Genomic DNA, 24,367 nt, shown 5'->3' on the forward strand with positions numbered 1-24,367 from the left:
AGGACATCTCTATCCACTGAGCACCAGGCCAGGGCCCAGAAGTTATTTTAGATACTGTTGATATTATTATTATGGTCTGAACGTATTTATTTATTTATTTTAGTGAGAGAGAGAGAGAGAGAAAGAGACAGAAAGACAGACAGGAAGGGAGAGAGATGAGAAGCATCAGCTCATATTGCACCTTAGTTATTGATTGCTTCTCATATGTGCCTTGACCCAGGGGCTCCAGCTGAGCCAGTGACTGCTTGCTTAAGCCAGCGACCATGGGGTCATATCTATGATCAGTGGTGGGATTCAAATAATTTTTTTTTTTTTTTGGATTCAAATAATTTAACAACCAGTTCTCTGCCCTAATGACTGTTTTAAGTATGAAAAAAGATAAACTGAAAGGTAGTTTATTATTTCATGCATTTAATACCTAACTAAGAACAATAAAAGAGGTACACAAAACTAGATTATACGAAAGTTTAAAAATATTAACGAAAAGATAATAAAAATACCTGACAAAAAACCAATAAAACTGATTTAAGATATTTTTATATTGCTTCTCGATTGGCATTATCACTTGCAATTTTTTTCACCTATGGACAGAATGGACAATACTGTGGGTGCTCAGAATATGCTGTTGCATAGATGAACATTAAGAAAAAGTAAGGGCCGGCCTTACCAGGCGGTTTCACAGTGGATAGAGCATCAGACTGGGATGCCGAGGACCCAGGTTCGAGACCCTGAGTTCGCCAGCTTGAGCGCAGGCTCATCTGGTTTGAGCAAAGCTCACCAGCTTGGACCCAAGGTCACTGGCTCAAGCAAGGGGTTATTCGGTCTGCTGAAGGCCCACGGTCAAGGCACATATGAGAAAGCAATCAATGAACAACTAAGGAGTCGCAATGCGCAATGAAAAACTAATGATTGATGCTTCTCATATCTCCGTTCCTGTCTGTCTGTCCCTGTCTATCCCTCTCTCTGACTCTGTAAAAACACAAACACAAAAACAAAAACAAAGTAAGGGCCTGACCTGTGGTGGCACAGTGGATAAAGCGTTGACCTGGAATGCTGAGGTCACCGGTTCAAAACCCTGGGCTTGCCTGGTCAAGGCACATATGGGAGTTGATGCTTCCTAATCCTCCTTGCTTCTCTCTCTCTTTTTCTCTCCCTCCCTCTTCTCTAAAATGAATAATTTAAAAAATTAAAAAAGAAAAGAGGAATGTAAATTTGTGATTTCCACATTGGGCGACTGACCAGGCTCCTACCTTGGAGAGAACCCTGATTACAAGTACCATTTTAACATTCAGTTCACTGAAGTCAACAAAAAAACAGATATTGGTTCTGCCAAACCGGTGCGAACCAGCTAAATCCCACCACTGTCAGTGATTTCATGCTCAAGCCATAACCCCACTCTTAAGCCAGTGAGCTACCCAGCCAGGGCTAAACTTATACCTTATTTTGATAAATAAAATGAATAAGAAAATACACAAATTATAATCAGGACCTTAAACTGTGGCCCTGGCTAAGTAGTTAAGTTGGTTAGAGCAGTGATTTTCAACCTTTTTTTTTTCATGGCACAAACACACACTAATTACTAAGGTCAGTGCCCCTGACTAAATACAACCATTTTCATCTCATGGCACAAATAAATTAGTTACTAAGGAAGAAGAGGTCAGGGCTCCTTTTTCTTTAGTAATTAGTTTATGAGTGTGTGAGAAACAAAGGTTGAAAATCACTGGTAGAGCATCATGCCAATACTCCAAGGTTGTGAGTTCCATCTCCAGTCAGGGCACATACAAGAATCAACCAATAAATTCATAAATAATTGAAACAAATTGATGTTTCTTTCTCCCCCTTTGTCTCTCTCTAAAATCAATAAATAAAAATTAAGAGAAAAACAAAAAATAAAACTTGATAAGGGCTGAGGGTTGAAGTCCAGGATTGTAGGTTCTACCTGAACCCTGAAGTAACCTTTAATCCGTTTTCCACCAAAAATTTGTGTGAAATAATTGGAAGGAGCTTCCCAATATTTAAAATGCAGTCATCAATACTCTTTCTCATCCCAAGGAATGAGGGCTTTTTGAAAAATAGCTGCTTTTATGTTTCTGGGCAGAGAAGGTACAATATGGGTGGAATATCTCATTGTCAGCAAGTGCTGATACTTCTCCAAGTGCTGGGGAGTGTTGGAAGGCACACAGGAGTCCAGCTGAAGGTATCCCTCATCAATAATGATTATAGGTAATTAAAATGAGTCAAGTCTGAATGCCATGAATTCATAATTATCCTCTCAAAAAGTCAGATCAGGATTTTCATTCTTCATCAAGACACTAGTACTATATGCATGCCTGATTTCATATGGGTGAACCATTTTTCAGCATCCCCACATAAAAAGATTGATATCCCCTTACTAAATGATATATAGTTGGTGATCCCAACTCTATAAAAATATTCTACTCTTTGTAAAACAAAAAACAAAAAAACAAACATAATAAAAGCAAATACAGTAGTAGTTTATGCATAATACATCAACCAATGATATTAATCTTTTCCGTATGTTTTTTTGTCATTTGAAAGTTTTCACCTTTATCTTTCTTATTGATTGATTTTAGAGAGAAAGAGGGAGCGGTGTGTGCCCTGACCCAGGGATCAAGTTTGCAACCTTAGAATATTGGGATGATAGTCTAACCAACTAAGTTTCATGGCCAGAATCTACCTTTATTTTTCATACATGTATTGTATGAGGTGAGGCTGCAAGGCATTGAAATAGGAGGGCTGTAGGATCCACAGGGATCTGGCCTGTATATTTGATAAGTCTTGGATGCACAGAGTATCCCCCACCCAATACAGCAGCAATTCTCCTCCCCACCCCCACCCCTGGCCTCAGTCAGTTTATCCTTCTGTACAGCAGGGATCCCCTCCACTGGGCAGGCAGACCAACCAGGGCTGAGGGCTGAAGTCCAGGATCATAGGTCTGGGATATGGACTCTGGGGTCCAAGTTCTGGGTTGGGGACTGATTTGGGATCTGGGGACCTGGGTCAGAGATCTGGATGTGGGGTCTAGTGGTTAGGTTCAGTGTTTGGGACTGGGCTCTGATGTTAGCAGTCCTGAGTCTGGGGTCTGGAGTTTGGTATGTGGAGCAATTGGACTGAGGCCTGAGGTCTGGGATGTAGGACAGGGGTCCCCAAACTATGGCTCGCGGGCCACATGCAGCCCCCTTAGGCCATTTATCCGGCCCCCGCCGCACTTCTGGAAGGGTACCTCTTTCATTGGTGGTCAGTGAGAGGAGCATAGTTCCCATTGAAATATTGGTCAGTTTGTTGATTTATTTATTTATTTATTTTATTTTTTTTCTGAAGCTGGAAACCGGGAGAGACAGTCAGACAGACTCCCGCATGCGCCTGACTGGGATCCACCTGGCACGCCCACCAGGGGGTGACGCTCTGCCCACCAGGGGGTGATGCTCTGCCGCTCCGGGGCATCGCTCTGTTGCGACCAGAGCCACTCTAGCGCCTGGGGCAGAGGCCAAGGAGCCATCCCCAGCGCCTGGGCCATCTTTGCTCCAATGGAGCCTTGGCTGCGGGAAGGGAAGAGAGAGACAGAGAGGAAGGAGAGGGGGAGGGGTGGAGAAGCAGATGGGCGCTTCTCCTGTGTGCCCTGGCCGGGAATCGAACCCGGGACTTCTGTACACCAGGCCGACGCTCTACCACTGAGCCAACGGCCAGGGCCCAATTTGTTGATTTAAATTTACTTGTTCTTTATTTTAAATATTGTATTTGTTCCCGGTTTTTTTTTTTTTTTTTTTTTTTGTATTTTTCTGAAGCTGGAAACGGGGAGAGACAGTCAGACAGACTCCCGCATGCGCCCGACCGGGATCCACCCGGCACGCCCACCAGGGGCTACGCTCTGCCCACCAGGGGGCGATGCTCTGCCCCTCCGGGGTGTCGCTCTGCCGTGACCAGAGCCGCTCTAGCGCCTGGGGCAGAGGCCAAGGAGCCATCCCCAGCGCCCGGGCCATCTTTGCTCCAATGGAGCCTTGGCTGCGGGAGGGGAAGAGAGAGACAGAGAGGAAGGAGGTGGGGTGGAGAAGCAAATGGGCGCTTCTCCTATGTGCCCTGGCTGGGAATCGAACCCTGGCTTCTCCTATTGTGCCAGGGCCAACATATCTTATTTTAAAGTAAAAAAACAAAACGGGGCCATATCTTATTTTAAAGTAAAAAAACAAAACAGGGCCATATCTTATTTTAAAGTAAAAAAACAAAACGGGGCCCTGGCCGGTTGGCTCAGCGGTAGAGCGTCGGCCTGGCGTGCGTTGTACCCAGGTCCGATTCCTGGCCAGGGCACACAGGAGAAGCGCCCATTTGCTTCTCCACCCCCCCTCCTTCCTCTCTGTCTCTCTCTTCCCCTCCCGCAGCCAAGGCTCCATTGGAGCAAAGATGGCCCGGGCGCTGGGGATGGCTCCTTGGCCTCTGCCCCAGGCGCTAGAGCGGCTCTGGTCGCGGCAGAGCGACGCCCAGAGGGGCAGAGCATCGCCCCCTGGTGGACAGAGCGTCGTCCCTGGTGGGCGTGCCGGGTGGATCCCTGTCGGGCGCATGCGGGAGTCTGTCTGACTGTCTCTCCCTGTTTCCAGCTTCAGAAAAAAAAAAAAAAAAGATATGTGCAGTGTGCATAGGAATTTGTTCATAGTTTTTTTTATAGTCCGGCCCTCCAACGGTCTGAGGGACAGTGAACTGGCCCCCTGTGTAAAAAGTTTGGGGACCCCTGATGTAGGATCTGGGGTATGAGTACTGGAGTTCAGTCTAGGACCGAAAGTCTGAGGTCTGGGTCCAGGATTCAGCATTCAAGATCCAGGGTCTGCCTGACCAGGCGGTGGCACAGTGGATAGAGCGTCGGACTGGGATGTGGAGGACCCATGTTCGAGACCCCGAGGTCATCAGCTTGAGCCCAAGGTCGCTGGCTGGAGCAAGGGGTCACTTGGTCTGCTGTAGCCCCTCCCCCACCCCGGGTCCAGGCACATATGAGAAATCAGTCAATGAACAACTAAGGAACTGTAACGAAGAATTGATGTTTTTCATCTCTCTCCCTTCCTGTCTGTCTGTCCCTCTCTCTGACTCTCCGTCTCTGCCACAAAAAAAAAAAAAAGAAAAAAAAAAAAAAGAAAAAAAAAGATCCAGAGTCTGGAGTCTAATGTTGGGGATCTAAGGAATGGGATCTAGAGTTTGGGGCTGAGTTCTGAGGTGTAATTGTTACTGGACATGGGATCTGGCCATTGAAATTTTCCTAAGGCCAGCCAGTAATGTGTGGGTTCTTGACTTTGTTTTTTTTTCCTCTTATTTTTTTCCAAATGAGAAGAGGGGAGATAGTGAGACAGACTCCTTGAATGCACCCTGACCAGGATCTACCCTGCAATCCCTGTCTGGGGCTGATGCTCAGACCAACTGAGCTATCCTCAGTGCCCAGAGCTGACGCTCAAACCAATCAAGCCACTGCTGCGAGAGAGGAGGAGAGAGAGAGAGAAGGGAAAGAGAAGCAGATGGTCGCTTTCCATGTCTGCCCTGACTGGAGATTGAACCCAGGACATCCACACACTGGGCTCTACCACTGAGCAAACTGGCCAGGGCCGGGTTCTTGACTTTGTGCAGGAAAAATTTCACAACATGAGTCCAGGTGATTTTGAGAATAAATTTAATAAAGCTGGGGGCAGTGAAACAAGAAAGGGCCTAGAACAGAAGAAGCAACTGGAGAGCCTTGGGCAGGGCTTTGGCTCCCTGGGAAGTCAGAGAAAAGGGGGCCTCAAACAGAGGCAAATTTAACAGCAGGCACACCAGGCACATGCCTTGGGCCCCAATTTCTGAAGGGCCCCGCAAAACCCCAACTTTACACTTTTTTCTAATGACACCAAGTTTGGTTTCATGTGTGCAATTTTAACATTAATAGTACAGTACATAATATTTTTTTAAATTTATTTTTATTTTTTATTTTTTCCTAGACAGAGAGAGAGAGTCAGAGAGAGGGATAGACAGGGACAGACAGACAGTAACGGAGAGAGTTGAGAAGCATCAATCATTAGTTTTTCATTGCGTATTGCTTTCTCATATGTGGCTTGACCGTGGGCCTTCAGCAGACTGAGTAACCCCTTGCTTGGGCCAGCGACCTTGGGTCCAAGCTGATGAGTTTTGCTCAAACTGGATGATCCCGTGTTCAAGCTGGTGACCTCGAGGTCTTGAACCTGGGTCCTCCGCATCCCAGTCCGACGCTCTATCCACTGTGCCACCGCCTGGTCAGGCACATAATATTTTTTATTTATTTAAAAATATGGTTAACATGTATTTTTATTTTCCCTGTCTCTATCGCTTCTCGGCCTTTTGGCTAAGATCAAGTGTAGTATTTTTCCCTGTCTCTCTCTTTTTTTAAGGGGCCCAATATTTTCTTCTACCCCTCCTGGGGGCCTCAACCTACCTTAATCTGCCTCTGGCCTTGGAGACAGGTTCAGCGGGTTAGCCAGGGATGAGATGCTACTGCTGACTGTTCCCCTGTTGCAAGTCTCTTGAGGACCCTTAGAGTTTAGGAGATACAACCCTGTGAGGGGGGTGGAGGGGAGAGGGGAATAGGGAAGAGAAAGGTGCTGGGGTACTCCCTGGAGGGAGAATATACCAGGTCCTCAGTCCTAAGGATTTTAATAAGGGTAAGGATTTTAGGGAAGATCCCAGGGAAGGATCTCAATGGAACAGTCATCAGTTCTCCAGGTGTGTCCTTTCAGGGTCCTGGTCTCCACTGATTGGTCAGCACAGCAGGGGATCATTAGTTAACTGCAGCTGGTCCTGGGGTTAGCTGTGGCATCCCTCGTTTTTGGTTTTGTTACTTTTCTGGGTCTAGAACTGAAACACAACTGAGGCCTAGATGTTATCCCTAGGAGTTAATGCTTAAAGGGCTATTATCTGGCCTGCTAAAGGGGTCTAAACCCGAATGACGAGCAACTTGCCAACGGAGTAAAGGTCAGGGGAGGGTGGGAACCGCATGACTGGAGATATGAAATCTGGGGGGGGGGGTCTAAACTGCATGACCACCAATATGCTGGTGGAGATCCTTATCTTCCCAGTTTGCCCCTTGTTAGGCACCTGGGGCTTTTTGCCCTGGTGACCTGTGTCTGGCTTATAGTCCTTGCTTTGTTCTGTCAAACTGCCTACCACAAAAGTTATAGAATCCAAGGTGCGGGTCTAAGGAGGTACTGTAGCATGTTTGGCCCCAGGTCTGAGGTCTGGGATCTGGGGCTCTCCGGCCAGGGTTTGAGGTACCGGGTCTGGACCAACATGCCCCCTCCCAATGCTCCCTTGTCCCTCCCTCTTTCCCCCCCTTCTCTTTCCTCTCTTCACCCCATTCCCCTCCCTCCCCTCGCCCCCTCCTCTCCTCCCCCTCCCCTCGCACTTCCCCGCCCCCTCCTTGCGCCTGCACCACCAAACAGGCCAGCCCCGCCCGCCCCGCGGCGCCGCACCGACAAGATGGCGGCGGGTGGGAGCGGCGGCCGCGCGTCTTGCCCGCCGGGTGTCGGTGCGGGCGCGGGGGGCGGCCCGGGTCCCAGTGCCAACGCCGCCCCCGCCCTCGGCAACGCGGCCGCCGCTGCCGCCGCCTCGGCCCCCGCGGCGTCCCCTCCGGGCTGCGGACCGGGCGCGCAGGCCGCGTCGGGCGGGGAGCGGGCGGCCGAGGAGCCGGGGGCGGCGGCGCTGCTGCGCGAGCCCGTGTACAACTGGCAGGCCACCAAGCCCACGGTGCAGGAGCGCTTCGCCTTCCTCTTCAACAACGAGGTGCTGTGCGACGTGCACTTCCTGGTGGGCAAGGGGCTCGGCGCGCAGCGCATCCCGGCGCACAGGTGGGCCGCGCCGCTCCGGGACCCGGACCCCGGGACCCACCATCCCCGAACCCGGGACCCCGGAGCCCTCATCCCCGGACCCCGGGACCTACCACCTCCGGGACCCGTCATCCCGGGACCCCACCATCCCCGTACCCGCCACCTACAGGACCCTCGGACGGCCCATACCCAGACCCAACCATCCCAGGACCCGCCATGCCCGGGACCCTCCAAGAACCCCCCAGGACTCCTAAGTCCCAACACGTGGACCCTAGGACCCTGCTAGGTCCCCGTTATATCCCAGGACCTCTCCACATCCTCCTGTCCAACCATCTTCCCTAGGCTCCACCAACCATGGGCCTTGTGATTCTGCCAGGCCCCCATCCACCCGGCATCCTCCAAATACTAGTCATTCTCTGGACCCAGGATCCCCATCGTTCCACCCCCATCAGAGATTCCTGGCCCCATGACCCACTACCGTGCCACCAGGGCCAGAATTTCTAGGCCCTGAACCCCCACCAGCTCTGCCATCCTGTCCCCGCAACCTCCACCCAATGCCCCATTCTCTCCCAGCTGTGACCCCCAGAACTCCACCAGAGTTCCCCCTCATAAACCCAAGACTCCCCCAGACTCCTGAACCACATAGCCCCTCCTAGCCTTCCATGGAGTGACCCCCCAGTCCGCTGCCTCCCCTAGACTCCTAATCTTTTCCCAGTCCCCTCACCCCCAACTATTCCCTGACCCCTTCCAGCCCCCTCATCTGAGTCCCTGAACCTCCTCAGTGCCTTCACCCCCCAATCCCTAGGTCTCTGGAAAAGGGGGCGTTGTTGATCTAGGCCCCATCCCTCTGCCAGTTTCCAGAGTGTAGCCCCCAGATTCCTGGGCCGGGTGGGCTGATGTCAGACACCGACCTGCCTACTCCTGATCCCTCTGACCCTGCTCTCTATTGCACCCTGGGGACCTTGGTGGGGAAGGCTCACTGGGTGGGTGGGTGGACGCTCCACTAGGGCAGGGGTTGGGGGCTTCCTTGCTTCTCCTCTGGTAGTATTTAACCTCCCAACATGCTGTGAAGGTCCTCCTACCTCTCTGACATGTGTTCTCTAATCTGTGCCTTCCAGAGTCTTTCTGACTTCTTGGTTACTTATGTACAGTTGGGTCTGGATTCCTGTCCTCAGAAGTTCCAGGCCTGTGATTGGGTCCCCAGGACCTCCCCTGGCTTGTCCCTCCCTTGTGTCTGTGCAGCCCTTTCTCCTATCTTCTATGTGGGCTGCCCCTCTAAGCTCAGAGTGTGGGGGCAGGAGGGCTGGTTGGTTTGCCACCTTTGAGTCCCTCCCTGACCCCTGGCTCCTAAATACTGCTCAGTCTTGTCCGGGCTCTCCCACCCATATGACTCTTAAGCTAGTGCCCTCTGGGAATGGGCAAGTCAATGCAACTGGATGCTCTCCCCCGAGGGAACCTCGGGGTTTTTGCTTCAGGGGAGCAAGGGTACTGGTGAGGGTCCCTACCCCAGGTTGCTGGCTGACCTTGGAGTATGTACTCAGTTGTGCATGAAGGTCCACTGGCCGGTGGAAAAATAGGAACAAGAAAGGTGACCATGAGGAACCCCTGGAGAGAAGCATGAGAGGGGCCTGGCCCTGCCAGGTGGCTGGTGGCCCTGGAGCCTGGTATCTGGTAGGCGATGGAAGTGAGGAAAGACAGGCGTGACATATACTGAGAATTTCTAAAAGCAGGAGGGGGACACAGGGCCCGGGGGGTGATGACAGGGCTGACATGTTCCAGGATAGACACCTGAGCAAGTGGTGCTGAGCAGGGCAACAGGAAGGAAGGAGAGTACAGGGCTTCTCGCTCAGGGATATGAGGCATGGAGACCAGAGCAGCTGGGCTAGTGAGACACAAACCAAGGCCTAAGCAGAGGGAGTGAGAGGTACTGTGGGCCGCAGTGACTGCCTCTGCTTTGAAGGCTAGAATGGGCCATGGATGCCATGGGAGATGATGTCCTTGGTGGGGACATAAAGGGTTCATCTTCTCTTTGGCTGAAGCACATTCTTGTGATGTATTAAGGAGATGGCTTGGCAGTTGAAGGAGAGTAGGGGACTATGATGGGGTTTCTTGGACTTGTGGTTTGAGAATCCCAGGGGAGAACAGATATGGAGGGATGGACACATTGTGTTGGAGAGACTGAGTCACCCCGGAGAGATGACCAGAGGGGTGTGCCTTTGGGGTCTGCAGTTTGCAGGGCTCCATAATGATGGAAGTGGATGGGCCAGCCTGTGGGCAGCATACGGATGGAGCAGGACGGATTCTCAGGAGTGGCAGCAGGGAGCCACCCTGAAAGTAGGGGCTGGCATGTAGGCTTTTCTGGGTGGCAAGGTGGGGCTAGTCTGACGTTCACTATCAGACTGGCCCACCCCCTGGTCCTTTCACTTTCTCATGTCAGTAGCTTCACAAGTCCCATGTCACCCAGTGGCTCTCTGCCTGGTTTTTCTGGCATACATTGCTGCTCCTACAGGCATTGGTTGGCCCCCGGGGACCTGGGAGCTTCCTGACCCTGTGCCCTTGATGTCCAGAGGGTGTCTGGGCCAGGCTGATGGCACTTTTCTTGTTCCATTGCCTTAGTATTGATGCCTCACTCTATTAGATCCCCCAGTAGAACGTTCCAGTTCTTTTTAGCCTTTGGGTTATTATTTCATACAAATTGTTAAAATTTTACCTGTGATGATCATGTGGATGGCTGCCCAGTGAGTGACCCTGGGTTTGTTGTACCATAACTCCCCTACCTGTGAAATGAGACTGACCACTCAGACATCTCTGTCCTGGGACCACTGGCAGGATTGACTCCATGACCCAACCATGTGCTTATCCTAGTGGCCCAGGGCTCCTCTAAAGGATCGGGGAGCTTAAATGAAGGCAGGGACATAATCCGGCGCAGAGTTAACATCCTGGAGGCCATATTGATGGAGAGCGACCATTGAACACATGTGAGTGAGTGGGGGAGAAGAGTGGTCTGGAGAGTTCCTGGTTATATGTGGGACACCCCCCAGCGGGCCCTTGCTCCCACTCCTCATTCAGGTGGTCAAGTGTCAACATGAGGGTGATGTCGTGTGTGTATATGTGTGTGTGTCAGGGACCCCAATGGAATGTGATGAGAAGAATACCTCACTTGGTTATACTTTTCTCCCAAAACTCTGACGCTGGTGTAGTGGGCTCAGTGGTGGACCTCCAAAAGATAATGTTCTTCACATTCTAATTCCCAGAACCTGTGATTGGGACCTTATTTGGAAAAAGGGACTTTATAGATGTGATTCAGTTAAGTATCTCAAGATAAGTTCATTATACAGGTGGGCCTTAAACCCTATAACAAGGTCCTTAAAAGAGACTCGTAGAGCAGAGACAGAGCAGACAGCCATGTGATGATAGAGACTAAGGTGAAGTGGCCAGAGCCCCAGAGACACTGGAGACCCCAGAGCTAGGAGAGGCAGGAAGAGCCTCTGGAGGGAACACAGCCCTGTGACACCTTGAATTTAGAAGTCTGGCCTCCAGTACTGAGTAGTTTGCAGCACTTTGGATAGCAGCCCCAGGAAACCAGTCTATCCAGTCTAATCAGGAGAAAACACACAACAAACCCAGCCTGGGAGAGCTTGTGCAGGACACAGCCAGTGCTCCTCCAGACTGCCCAGGGCATGAATACCAGGGAAAGGTAGAGAAAGTGTCACAGCCTGGGCAGCCTAAGGGAACAACTATATGCCACATGGGATACTGGATACGGTCCTGGGGCAGAAAGAGGATGTTAATGCCAGAACTGGTTTTTGGGAGCATGGCCTAAGGAGGACTTTAAAAAACAGTGAGGGACCCTGACCAGGCGGTGGCACAGTGGATAGAGCGTTGGACTGGGATGCTGAGGACCCAGGTCCTAGACCCCAAGGTCGCTGGTTTGAGCAAGGGATTACTCAGTCTGCTGAAGGCCCACAGTCAAGGCGCTTATGAGAAAGCAATCAATGAACAACTAAGGTGTTGCAACGAAAAACTGATGATTGATGCTTCTCATCACTCCATTCCTGTCTGTCTGTCCCTATCTGTCCCTCTCTCTGACTCTGTCTCTGTTAAAAAAAAAACAAACCCAAACAAACCCGTTAAATAAAAAGAATAGAGAAAAACAAAAACAAAAGAAAACAGAGAGATTTAGGCTATGTAATTTTAAGTTGTGGTCTGTACCCATTGGCTCCCAGGGCCCAGCTTGGGGTGGTCATGGCTAGGGCTCAGAGTTGCCCCTGAACTCTGGGTACAGGGTGAAGTGGGGCCTGGGGCCCTGGAACAGAGGGCATTTGTGACAGTGGGAGGGGCTGGCCCAGGCCCTGGATAAGTTCATGTACTGTCTCCTGCTCTGCTTAGCTCTGCAACTCCCACCCCATCACCCCATGTGTTTGTTTTGTTTTGTTTTTGTTTTTTACAGAGACAGGGATAGACAGACAGGAACAGAGAGATGAGAAGCATCAATCATTAGTTTTTTTGTTGTGTATTGTGACACCTTAGTTGTTCATTGACTGCTTTCTCATATGTGCCTTGACCGTGGGCCTTCAGCAGACCTTGTAACCCCTTGCTGGAGCCAGCAACCTTAGGTCCAAGTTGGTGAGCTTTTTTTTTTTTTTTTTTTTTTTTTGGCTCAAGCTGGCAACCTTGGGGTCTCGAACCTGGGTTCTTGGCATCCCAGTCTGACGCTCTGTCCACTGCGCCACTGCCTGGTCAGGCCCATGTGCTTTTTTCTTCTAACTTTCCTAAGCCTGAAGTCTATATTATGTTATCCTTGACTTGCTATGAACAAAGCTTTGCCTGTCTCCTTTCATCCTGTATCCTAAGTGACCAGAGTAATGCTTGGCATACAGTAGGTGCTCAATAAATACACATTGACCTTTTCTGGAATCAAATGTGTACATTCTCTCTTAGGGTTTGCTCTGAGGAAATAGCGAATGTCTTCAGGGTAGCACATTCATGGAATCTGGTGATTCCACAAAATTAACCTCCCAGATAACTCCCTTTCTCTCTCTCTCTCTCTCTCTCTCTCTCTCTCTCTCTCTCTTCCTTCCTTCCTTCCTCCCTTCCTCCCACCCTCACTCCCTTTTCTTTCTTTGTGAGAGAGACAGACAGGAAGGGAGAGAGATGAGAAGCATCAACTCATAGTTGCAGCACTTGAGTTGTTCACTGATTGCTTTTTATCATACGGGCCTTGACTGGGGGGCTCAAGTCAAACCAGTGATCCCTTGCTCAAGCCAGAGACCTTGGGCTCAATCCAGAAACCATGGGGTCATGTCTGTGATCCCATGGTCAAGCAGGTGACCCTGCGCTCAAGCTGGTGAGCCTGTGTTCAAGCCTGATGAGACCATCAATCTCAGATATCTTTCTTCACTCTCATGGAAAATGTAGCCACCGCAAGGAGTTTAGAACAGTATTATGTCTGGGTGTTTTTTTTTTGTGGCATGGATCTGTTCTGTGTTCTTAGTCCATTGACACCTTTTTATGATGACAGTGGCTGTCTGGTGTGTTTTTAAGAGTTGCTGAGGAAGCCCTGGCTGCATATATCAGCTGGTTGGAGTGTTGTTCCAATGTGTTCAGTTGTGGGTTCAATCTCTGGTCAGGGCACATACAAGAATTGACCAATAGAAGCCCTGGCCAGTTGGCTCAGTGGTAGAGCATCAGCCTGGCGTGCAGGAGCCCTGGGTTCGATACCCGGCCAGGGCACACAGGAGAAGCGCCCATCTGCTTCTCCACCCCTCCCCCTCTCCTTCCTCTCTGTCTCTCTCTTCCCCTCCCGCAGCCAAGGCTCCATTGGAGCAAAGTTGGCCTGGGCACTGAGGATGGCGCCATGCCTTCTGCCTCAGGTGCTAGAATGGCCCTGGTTGCAACAGAGCAACTCCCCAGATAGGCAAGCATTGCCCCCTGGTGGGCATGCCGGGTGGATCCCGGTCCGGCGCATGCGGGAGTCTGTCTGACTGACTCCCCGGTTCCAACTTCAGAAAAAAAAAATTGACCAATAGATGCATGGATAAGTGGGACAACAAATTAATGTTTCTCTCTTCCTCTCCCTCCCTCTCTCCCTCTCTCTCCTTCTCTCTCCCTCTCCCCCTAACTCTCTAAAATCAGTCAATAAATAAAACAAAAAGTATTGCTGAGGAAGTTCTTCCCAATTTTATTGTGTCAAGACTTTTTCAGCTGGTCTAATACATGGACTCTTCTGGAATCAATAGTCTATTTGGCCTGACCAGGCGGTGGCGCAGTGGATAGAGCATCGGACTGGGATGCGGAGGCCCCAGGTTCGAGACCCCAGGGTCACCAGCTTGAATGTGGGCTCATCTGGTTTGAGCAAGGGGTTACTTGGTCTGCTGTAGCCCCACAGTCAAGGCATATATGAGAGAGCAATCAATGAACAACTAAGGTGTTACAATGAAAAACTGATGATTGATGCTTCTCAGCTCTCTCTGTTCCTGTCTGTCTGTCCCTGTCTATCCCTCTATCTCTCTCTGTCTCTGTAAAAAAAAAAAAAAAAAAAAAGCCTGACCAGGCAGTGGCTCAGTGGACTGGGATGCTGAGGACCCAGGTTCGAGACCCCGAGGTCGCCAGCTTGAGCGCAGGCTCATCTGGTTTGAGCAAAAAGCTCACCAGCTTGATCCCAGGGTCACTGACTCAAGCAAGGGGTTACTCGGTCTGCTGAAGGCCCACGGTCGAGGCACATATGAGAAAGCAATCAATGAACAACTAAGGTGTTGCAATGCGGAAAGAAAAACTAATGATTGATGCTTCTCATCTCTCCATTCCTGTCTGTCTGTCCCTGTCTATCTCTGCCTCTGTAAAAAAACCCAAAAAACTTTATTTACAAAAGCAAGTTATGGGCCAGATTGGATTTGAAGGGCGCGTTTGCTGGCCCCTGATCTAGTTGTTTCATTTTTTTTAATTTTTATTTTATTTATTCATTTTAGAGAGGAGAGAGAGATAGAGAGGGGGGTGGGAGGAGCTGGAAGCATCAACTCCCACATGTGCCTTGACCAGGCAAGCCCAGGGTTTCGAACCGGTGACCTCAGCATTTCCAGGTCTATGTTTTATCCACTGTGCCACCACATGTCAGGCTGATCTAGTTGTTTCTTAATGATCTTAACAACCAGTTGCCCAGCCTGTCCCTGTGGTGGCGCAGTGAATATAGCGTCAACCTGGAACACTGAGGTCGCTGGTTCAAAACCCTGGGCTTACCCGGTCAAGGCATATATGACAAGCAATCAATGAACAACTGAAGTGAAGCAGCTATGAGTTGATTCTCCCCGTTCTCCCACCCTCTCTCTGTAAAGTCAATTAAAAAAAAAAATCAGGGGCCTGACCTGTGGTGGTGCAGTGGATAAGGCATCGACCTGGAAATGCTGAGGTCGCCAGTTCGAAACCCTGGGCTTCCCTGGTCAAGGCACATATTTTTGAGTTGATGCTTCCAGCTCCTCCCCCCCTTCTCTCTCTCTGCCTCTCCTCTCTCTCTCTCCCTCTGTCTCTCTCTCTCCTCTCTAAAAAAAAAAAAAAGAATAAAAAAAAATCAGTTGGTCAACTGCTAAAGAAATTCAGTGAGGAATTGGTCTTCCCGGAGATGCTGGGTTGGAGAGAACTAACAAAGTACAAAGTATGTCTGGGAACATGGTTTCTTTCTCCATTTAGTCAGGGCATTGTTTTGGTGTCCTTATGAAAGTTTTATTGTTTTCATCATTGTATAACTCTTGCATGATTTTTTGCTGAGTTTTTGTGTAGGTGGTTTGTTTTTCTCTGTTTTAAATAATCTCCATATTTTTCTTGCTGATTACTGCTGGGAAACTATAGATTTTAGGGCATATTTTTATTTTTTATTTTTATTTATTTATTTATTTTTTACAGAGACAGAGAGTCAGAGAGAGGGATAGACAGGGGCAGACAGGAACGGAGAGAGATGAGAAGCATCAATCATCAATTTTTCATTGTGTGTTGCAACACCTTAGTTGTTCATTGATTGCTCTCCCATATGTGCCTTGACCGCAGGCCTTCAGCAGACTGAGTAACCCCTTGCTGGAGCCAGCGACCTTGGGTTCAAGCTGGTGGGCTTTTGCTCAAACCAGATGAGCCCGCACTCAAGCTGGCGACCTTGGAGTCTCGAACCTGGGTCCTCTGCAACGCTCTATCCACTGCGCCACCGCCTGGTCAGGCTTTAGGGTATATTTTTATATGATTTGAACAGTTTTCTTCTGAACATTCTTAGTGTTCATAATTGTTCAGCAGACTCTGGCCTGGCTCTGTGCAGTATAGGCTTTTCTGTGCCAATAAGAATACAGTCATCCCTTGCCATATCACGATTCCCTTTTCATGGTCTTACTGTATTGCGAACTTTTAAGTTGTATTATGTCTAATTTTGTATCGTGGATTTTTCGCTATATTGCGGGATTTTGTGGTATATAGGTATTTTTATATATTATTTTAATTATAAAGTGTTTAAGAGCGTAGGAAGTGTTTATAAGAGTGTACAAAAGGTTAATAACAGTGTGGGAAAGGTTTATAAATAATAAAATAAATATAAGGTCACTGCTTCGTGGATTTTCGTCTATTGCGGGGAGTTCTGGAACCTAACCCTTGTGATAGATGAGGGACCATTGTATTCTAGATCTGTATTCAAGTCACATGTGGCTCCTTAGCACTTGAAATGTAGCTGTTGCAATCAAGAAATCGAACTATTGCCTGACCTGTGGTGGCGCAGTGGATAAAGCGTCGACCTGGAAATGCTGAGGTCGCTGGTTCGAAACCCTGGGCTTGCCTGGTCAAGGCACATATGGGAGTTGATGCTTCCAGCTCCTCCCCTTTCTCTCTCTCTCTCTCTCTGTCTCTCTCTCCTCTCTCTCTCTGTCTCTCTCTCCTCTCTAAAAATGAATAAATAAATAAATAAATGTATCTTAAAAAAAATCGAACTATTATGGACTTTAATTTTAATTTAGACAGCACTGTGTAGCCAGTAGCTACCATACTGGCAGTGAAGACATAGATTTTTTATTTATTTATTTATTTATTTTTAGAGAGAAAGGAAGGGAGAAAGAGGCTGAGAGAGAGAGAGAGAAACAAACATTAATTTGTTCCACTTACTCATGCCGTCATTGGTGGATTCTTTTTTTTTTTTTTTTTTTTTTTTTTTACAGTGACAGAGAGGGATAGATAGGGACAGACAGGAATGGAGAGAGATGAGAAGCATCAATTATTAGTTTTTTGTTGCGACACCTTAGTTGTTCATTGATTGCTTTCTCCTATGTGCCTTGACCGTGGGGCTGCAGCAGACTGAGTAACGCCTTGCTCGAGCCAGCGACCTTTGGGTCCAAGATAGTGAGCTTTGCTCAAACCAGATGAGCCCACGCTCAAGCTGGCGACCTCAGGGTCTCGAACCTGGGTCCTCTGCATCCCAGTCTGACGCTCTATCCACTGCACCACTGCTGAGTCAGGCCATTGGTGGATTCTTGTATATGCCCTGACTGAGGAATGAACCCACAACCTTGGCATGCTGGGACAATGCACTAGCCAACCGAACTAGAATTTTGTATTAAAGAATCTTTTTTTTTTTTTTAAGATTTTTATTTATTCGTTATAGAGAGGAGAGAAAGAGAGAGAGAGAGAGAGAGAGAGTAGGAGGGAGGAGCAGGGAGCATCAACTCCCATATGTACCTTGACCAGGCAAGCCCAGGGTTTTTTTGTTTTTGTTTTTGTTTTCCATTTTTTCCGAAGCTGGAAACGGGGAGGCAGTCAGACAGACTCCTGCATGCGCCTAACCGGGATCCACCCGGCATGCCCACCAGGGGGCGATGCTCTGCCCCTCTGGGGGGTCACTCTGTTGCATCCAGAGCCATTTTAGTGCCTGAGGCAGAGGCCACAGAGCCATCCTCAGCGCCCAGGAGCCTGGGCTGCGGGAGGGGAAGAGAGAGAGACAGAGAGGAAGGAGAGGGGGAGGGGTGGAGAAGCAGATGGGCACTTCTCCTGTGTGCCCTGGCCGGGAATCGAACCCGGGACTCCTGCATGCCAGGCCGACGCTCTACCGCTGAGCCAACTGGCCAGGGCCACAAGCCCAGGGTTTTGAACCGGCAACCTCAGCGTTTCCAGGTTGATGCTTTATCCACTGCGCCACCACAGGTCAAGCTAAAGAATCATTTTTGTGGGCAAATTGTTTCTTTCCCTCTCTTGTATTTCTGCCTCTTAGATTTATTGGTTTTTTTTTATTATTATTAAGTGAGAGGCAGGGAGACAGAGACAGACTCCTGCATGTACCCTGACTGGGATCCACCTGGCAAGCACTTTACCAGGCGATGCTCTGCCTGTCTGGGCTGCTGCTCCATAGCTTGGCACCAAGCTATTTTAGTGCCTGAGGCGAGGCCATGGAGCCATCCTCTGCACCCAAGGCCAACTTTGCTCAAACCATTCGAGCCATGGCTGCAGGAGGGGAAGAGAAAGAGAGATGGGGGTGTGGAGAAGCAGATGGTCATTTCTCCTGTGTGCCCTGACCTGGAATTGAACCTAGGACTTCTACACACTGGGCCGAGACTCTACTGCCGAGCCAACAGGCCTGGGCTGATATTTTCATTCTTTAAAATTTTATTTTAGCCTGACCAGGTGGTGGCGCAGTGGATAGAGTGTTGGACTGGGATGCGGAGGACCCAGGTTCAAGACCCCGGGGTCACCAGCTTGAGGCAGGTTCATCTGGTTTGAGCAAAGCTCACCAGCTTGGACCCAAGGTCGCTGGCTCGAGCAAGGGGTCACTCGGTCTGCTGTAGCACCATGGTCAAGGCACATATGAGAAAGCAATTAATGAACAACTAAGGTGTCGCAACGAAAAACTAATGATTGATGTTTCTCATCTCTCTCCGTTCCTGTCTTTCTGTCCCTATTTATCCCTTTCTCTGACTCTCGCTCTCTCTGTAAAAAAAAATAATTTTTTTTTTCATTTTTCTGAAGCTGGAAACAGGGAGAGACAGTCAGACAGACTCCCGCATGCGCCCGACCGGGATCCACCCGGCACTCCCACCAGGGGCGACGCTCTGCCCACCAGGGGGCGATGCTCTGCCCATCCTAGGCGTCGCCATGTTGCGACCAGAGCCACTCTAGCGCCTGGGGCAGAGGCCACAGAGCCATCCCCAGCACCCAGGCCATCTTTGCTCCAATGGAGCCTTGGCTGCGGGAGGGGAAGAGAGAGACAGAGAGGGAAAGCGCGGCGGAGGGGTGGAGAAGCAAATGGGCGCTTCTCCTGTGTGCCCTGGCCGGGAATCAAACCCGGGTCCTCCGCACGCTAGGCCGACGCTCTACCACTGAGCCAACCGGCCAGGGCAAAAAAATAAATTTTTAAATTTTATTTATTGACTTTAGAGAGAGATAAAGGGGGTGGTGAGGAGTGGGGAACATTAACTCGCAGCAGTTGTTTCTCGTTTTTGCCTTGACCAGGGAAGCCTAGGGCTTCGAACTGGCAACCTCAGCATTTCAGGTCAACACTTGATCCACTGTGCCACCAGAGGTCCAGTCGGTTTTTGGTTCTTTTTTTTTTTTTACAGAGAGAGAGAGAGAGAGAGAGAGTCAGAGAGAGGGACAGACAGGGACGGAGAGATGAGAAGCATCAATCCTTAGTTTTTTGTTGTGACACCTTAGTTGTTCATTGATTGCTTTCTCATATGTGCCTTGACTGTAGGGCTACAGCAGACCGAGTAACCCCTTGCTCGAGCCAGCGACTTTGGATCCAAGCTGGTGAACTTTTGCTCAAACCAGATGAGCCTGCGCTCAAGCTGGCAACCTCAGGGTCTCGAACCTGGGTCTTCCGCATCCCAGTCCAACGCTCTATCCACTGCGCCACTGCCTGTTCAGATGGTTTTTGGTTCTTTTTAAAATGTTTTATTTATTGATTTTAGAGAGAGGAAGGGGATGAGAGAGAGAGAAAGAGAAACATCAATTTGTTGTTCCACCCATCCATGCATTGGTTGATTTTTTAAAAAACTTTTATTTATTCATTTTAGAGAGGTAGTGGGGGAGGGGAGCAGGAAGCATCAACTTCCATATGTGTCTTGACTGGACAAGCCCAGGGTTTTGAATTGGTGACCTCAGCATTCCAAGTCAATGCTTTATCCGCTGCGCCACCTCCATGGGTTGATTCTTGTATGTGACCTGACTGGATTGAACCCACAACCTTGGCGTATCGGGACAATGTTCTACCAATTCAGCAACCTGGCGAGGGCTGTTTTTTGGTTCTTACTGCATTTCTTACCCCCAGGGTGTTGCTCTGCCACAGGGGTGACAGCAACATCCTCCCTTGGTGCTTTTCATAATTACATGTGAGCCTTGAGATTGGTTTCCCACAAATTCTTATTTACAAGGTATGGAACCTTTTTATACCTTGTTTATTCAGTGTTCAGGAAATATGGCTATGGAGTGCTATCAAGCACTGCTAGATTTGGGCTTGTTTGATCTGACGACAAAATTTTATATGGCTGTCAACTGTCACAGGCCAGTTTTAGGGTACCCATCATCCCAAAAGTTCCACACCTCCGATTCTGATCCCCAGGCAAGTGCTGATCTATATTCTTTCTGTTTCTCTAGTTTTCTCTTTTAGTATAATGTTTTTGAAATTCATTCACACTGCTGTGTGTCTCAGTAATTAATTTCTTTTTCTTGCTAAAGTAGAATTACATGAAATGTTCTTCGTCTTCACACTGTTATGTCTACTGTAAGGCAGGCCCTCCTGCTTTCACGGTTCCAGTTTGCAGCACACATCTTTTCCATCTTTCTGTTTTCATCCGCCTTGTGTCTTTGGATGTTACCCAGTGATGTGTGTCCTCATGCATCATATCAGGAAGACTGTGAAGTCTGTGTGTTCCAGCCTGGTGATATGAGCTTGAGAAAGAGATGGAGAGGAGAGCAGCCTTTGATCCAGCATGAAGTTTAGTCTAAGGCAGGCCAGATGTAACTGACAGAACAGCCAGAAAATCAGCAAAGACAGGGAAAAACTGAACTTCAGCATCTACCAACTTGATCAAAGTGACTTTTATGGAGCCCTCACTCATGTTTTTTTAGGCACACACAGGACACTGTGCAGGACAGAGTACAAATGAGACCACACAAATACACTTAAAGGTACTGAAATCAGGCCCTTACCAGGTAGCTCAGTTGGCTAGAGTGTTAACCCAGTACACCAAGGTTTCAGGTTCAATCCCCAGTCAGGGCACATACAAGAAGCAACTAATAAATGCATAAGTAAGTGGAACAATAGATCAATGCTTCTCTCTCTCTCCCTTTCTAAAATAAATGAATAAATAAATAAGTACTGCAACCAGGCAAAGCATATTCTCAGTGGGGTGTGTAAACTTCCAACTGTAATTTAATTGTCTCTCCTTTTTACTGATGAATGCCAGTTTGTGTTTCCCCAGTTATGGGCCTAGGAGCTATTTTCAGTGTTTCACTGTTGGGAAAAACTGCCATGACATGCATGCACAGATCTGTGTGGCGATATGGTTCTTTTTCTCATGGGCAAATGCCTAGGGGTGGAAGGATACATCATGGGCTCTTACCTTTGACATTGTAGGAAACTACCTTCCCAAGTAGCCACACCATCTCCCACTCCCCACAATGCTGAGGGCTCTGTGATGCCTGGGGCTTTGTGGATGAGTTGGAAATGTTCTCGTCTAGTTTCCTAAGCAGCGTGCATGGGGTAGTGGTATTTCTTCCAAAATCCTTGCTAGCACTCTTGTGGGGTGATCTGAGCTGGGCTTCTCTTTGCTGGAAGATTTTATCTTTCTTCATGAAACAGTTTGATGGTTTGTGTTCATTTACTCTAAGTTGTCTTAATTTGTTGTCATGAAATTGTTTTAGAATTCTTTTCTTTTGGGTCTGCAGTGATGGTCCCTCTTTTGTTCTCGATTCTGGTTGTGTCACACTTTTCCTTCTTGGTCAGTTTAACTAAAGGTTAAGCAATTCATTTCTTTGCAAAGAACAACAATTTTGGTTTCATTGGTTTTCTCTATTTTTCCATTCCTAATTTCCCTAATTCCTGCTCCCACTTTTATTATTTCCTTTTTTCTTTGGGTTTGGTTTGCTCTTCATTTTCTAGATTTTCTTTTTTTAAATTCTTTTAAAATTTATTCATTTTTTTTAGAGAAGAGAGAGAGTGAGATACAGAGAGAGAGAGAGAGAGAGAGAGGAAAGGAGCAGGAAGCATCAACTCCGATATGTGCCTTGACCAGACAAGTGCAGGATTTTGAACCAGCAACCTCAGTGTTCCCAGTTCGACGCTTTATCCACTGCGCCACCACAGGTCAGGCCATTTTCTAGATTCTTTTTTTTTTTTTTTTTTTTTGCATTTTTCTGAAGCTGGAAACAGGGAGAGACAGTCAGACTAGACTCCCGCATGCGCCCGACCGGGATCCACCCGGCACGCCCACCAGGGGGCGACGCTCTGCCCATCCTGGGCGTCGCCATGTTGCGACCCTCCTGGGTGTCGCCATGTTGCGACCAGAGCCACTCTAGCGCCTGGGGCAGAGGCCACAGAGCCATCCCCAGCGCCCGGGCCATCTTTGCTCCAATGGAGCCTTGGCTGCGGGAGGGGAAGAGAGAGACAGAGAGGAAGGCGCGGCGGAGGGGTGGAGAAGCAAATGGGCACTTCTCCTATGTGCCCTGGCCGGGAATCGAACCCGGGTCCTCCGCACGCTAGGCCGACGCTCTACCGCTGAGCCAACCGGCCAGGGCCCATTTTCTAGATTCTTAAAGTGGAAGCTTACCTTGTTGAGGTCTTTATTTAGTAAATACATAATACTTACCCATGAGCACTGGGTTAGCTACACCCCTCACATTTGGATGTGTCGTATCTTCATTTTCCCATGTCCCTTGTGTTCCTTCTGTGATCACTGGGTTACCTGGAAGTGTGTCATTCCATTTCCAAGCATTTGGGGATATATCATATTTCTCTCTATTGTTGATACATAATCTAATCCCTCTTTGGAGAACATGCTTTGCCTGGTTGCAGTACTTATTTATTTATTCATTTATTTTAGAAAGGGAGAGAGAGAAGCATTGATCTATTGTTCCACTTACTTATGCATTTATTAGTTGCTTCTTGTATGTGCCCTGACTGGGGATTGAACCTGAAACCTTGGTGTACTGGGTTGACACTCTAGCCAACTGAGCTACCTGGTCAGAGCCTGATTGCAGTACCTTTAAGTGTATTTGTGTGGTCTCATTTGTATTCTGTCCTGCACAGTGTCCTGTGTGTGCCTAAAAGAACATGAGTGAGGGCTCCATAAAAGTCACTTTGATCAAGTTGGTAGATGCTAAAGTTCAGTTTTTCCCTGTCTTTGCTGATTTTCTGGCTGTTCTGTCAGTTACTGAGAGTGGGGTGTGTAAACCTCCAACTGTAATTGAATTGTCTCTCCTTTGAACACTGTTTCTGCTTTGTGTATTTTGGGACTCTGTTGCTAGGTGTCATGTTTATAATTGTTACTTGTTCCTAGTGGGCTGCCCTTCTGTTCACATGAAATGTTCTTCGTCTTCACACTGTTATGTCTACTGTAAGGCAGGCCCTCCTGCTCTCACGGTTCCGGTTTGCAGCACACATCTTTTCCATCTTTCTGTTTTCATCCGCCTCGTGTCTTTGGATGTTACCTAGTGATGTGTGTCCTCAGTGCATCATATCAGGAAGACTGTGAAGTCTGTGTGTTCCAGCCTGGTGATATGAGCTTGAGAAAGAGATGGAGAGGAGAGCAGCCTTTGATCCAGCATGCAGTTTAGTCTAAGGCAGGGTCTGGCCAGATGTTATGGGTAGGGCACCCAGGCACCGCACAGAGGCCAGGACATGCAATGTGAGACTGGCTCTGTCCCACCCACTGATGGCTGCTGACTTTAGAGGCTTCTGGGTAGGTTGGCTGCCCAGGGCCCAGCGTTTGTCACAGTGGAGACCCCAAGAGGCGGTGTGATGCTGGAGCCTTGCAGACCTTGGGACAGGCACTCTGTAGTGAGCGGGCCGCTGGGATATGGCTCCCACGCCATCTCTGCTTCCCTGGGAAGAGACTGTTGTGGGGTAGGCCCTGGTAACCGAGGTTGGACAGCACTGTGAGTGGATGGCACTGTCCACAGTGTGGTCACCGTGGAGTCCTCCCGTAACTACCTTCTGGCCCCCACGGATTAGGTCAGTAGGAGGCTTCCCAGCAGGCTGGAGGGAAAGCTGGGGGCTCCTCACAGCTTGTTCTCACCCAGCGGGCCTCCCTGCCCTCTGAGGTAAAGAGGACAGAGGCAAGTAGCCGGGTGGGGGAGTCACTCCTGGCAGAATTTATGGGTCTCCCCACAGCCACTGCCTTCTAGTGCCCCGCCACTCCCTTGACCTTGATGCCCTGACCCCAACACACAGCCCAGCTCAGATGTCCCTGCCAGGCCTTTCCTGACTCACTCCCTCAGCCTGTGTTCACCTGCTTTCTACTCCACTGTCGGGCTGTCTGTGCCCTTGACCACTGTCTGCCTCCTTCCAAGAAAGTGGGGACCCCAGGACC

The 24,367-nt window shown here is 49.0% G+C and overlaps 1 protein-coding gene and 1 pseudogene across 1 annotated transcript in view; both read left to right on the plus strand.

The window, feature by feature from the left end:
• Positions 1 to 6,332: 6,332 nt before the first annotated feature.
• Positions 6,333 to 6,424, plus strand: LOC136321475 (U2 spliceosomal RNA; annotated as a pseudogene).
• Positions 6,425 to 7,445: 1,021 nt separating this feature from the next.
• The window catches only part of BTBD2 (BTB domain containing 2), a 28,613-nt gene continuing 11,691 nt past the window's right edge, over positions 7,446 to 24,367 (plus strand). Inside the window, exon 1 of the mRNA XM_066276994.1 lies at positions 7,446 to 7,850. Coding sequence (XP_066133091.1) covers positions 7,483 to 7,850 — 368 coding nt within the window. The 5' untranslated portion in view covers positions 7,446 to 7,482. The remainder of the gene's footprint in view (positions 7,851 to 24,367) is intronic.

The sequence above is a fragment of the Saccopteryx bilineata genome, chromosome 1 (genome assembly GCF_036850765.1).
Source record: "Saccopteryx bilineata isolate mSacBil1 chromosome 1, mSacBil1_pri_phased_curated, whole genome shotgun sequence".
NCBI lineage: Eukaryota > Metazoa > Chordata > Mammalia > Chiroptera > Emballonuridae > Saccopteryx > Saccopteryx bilineata.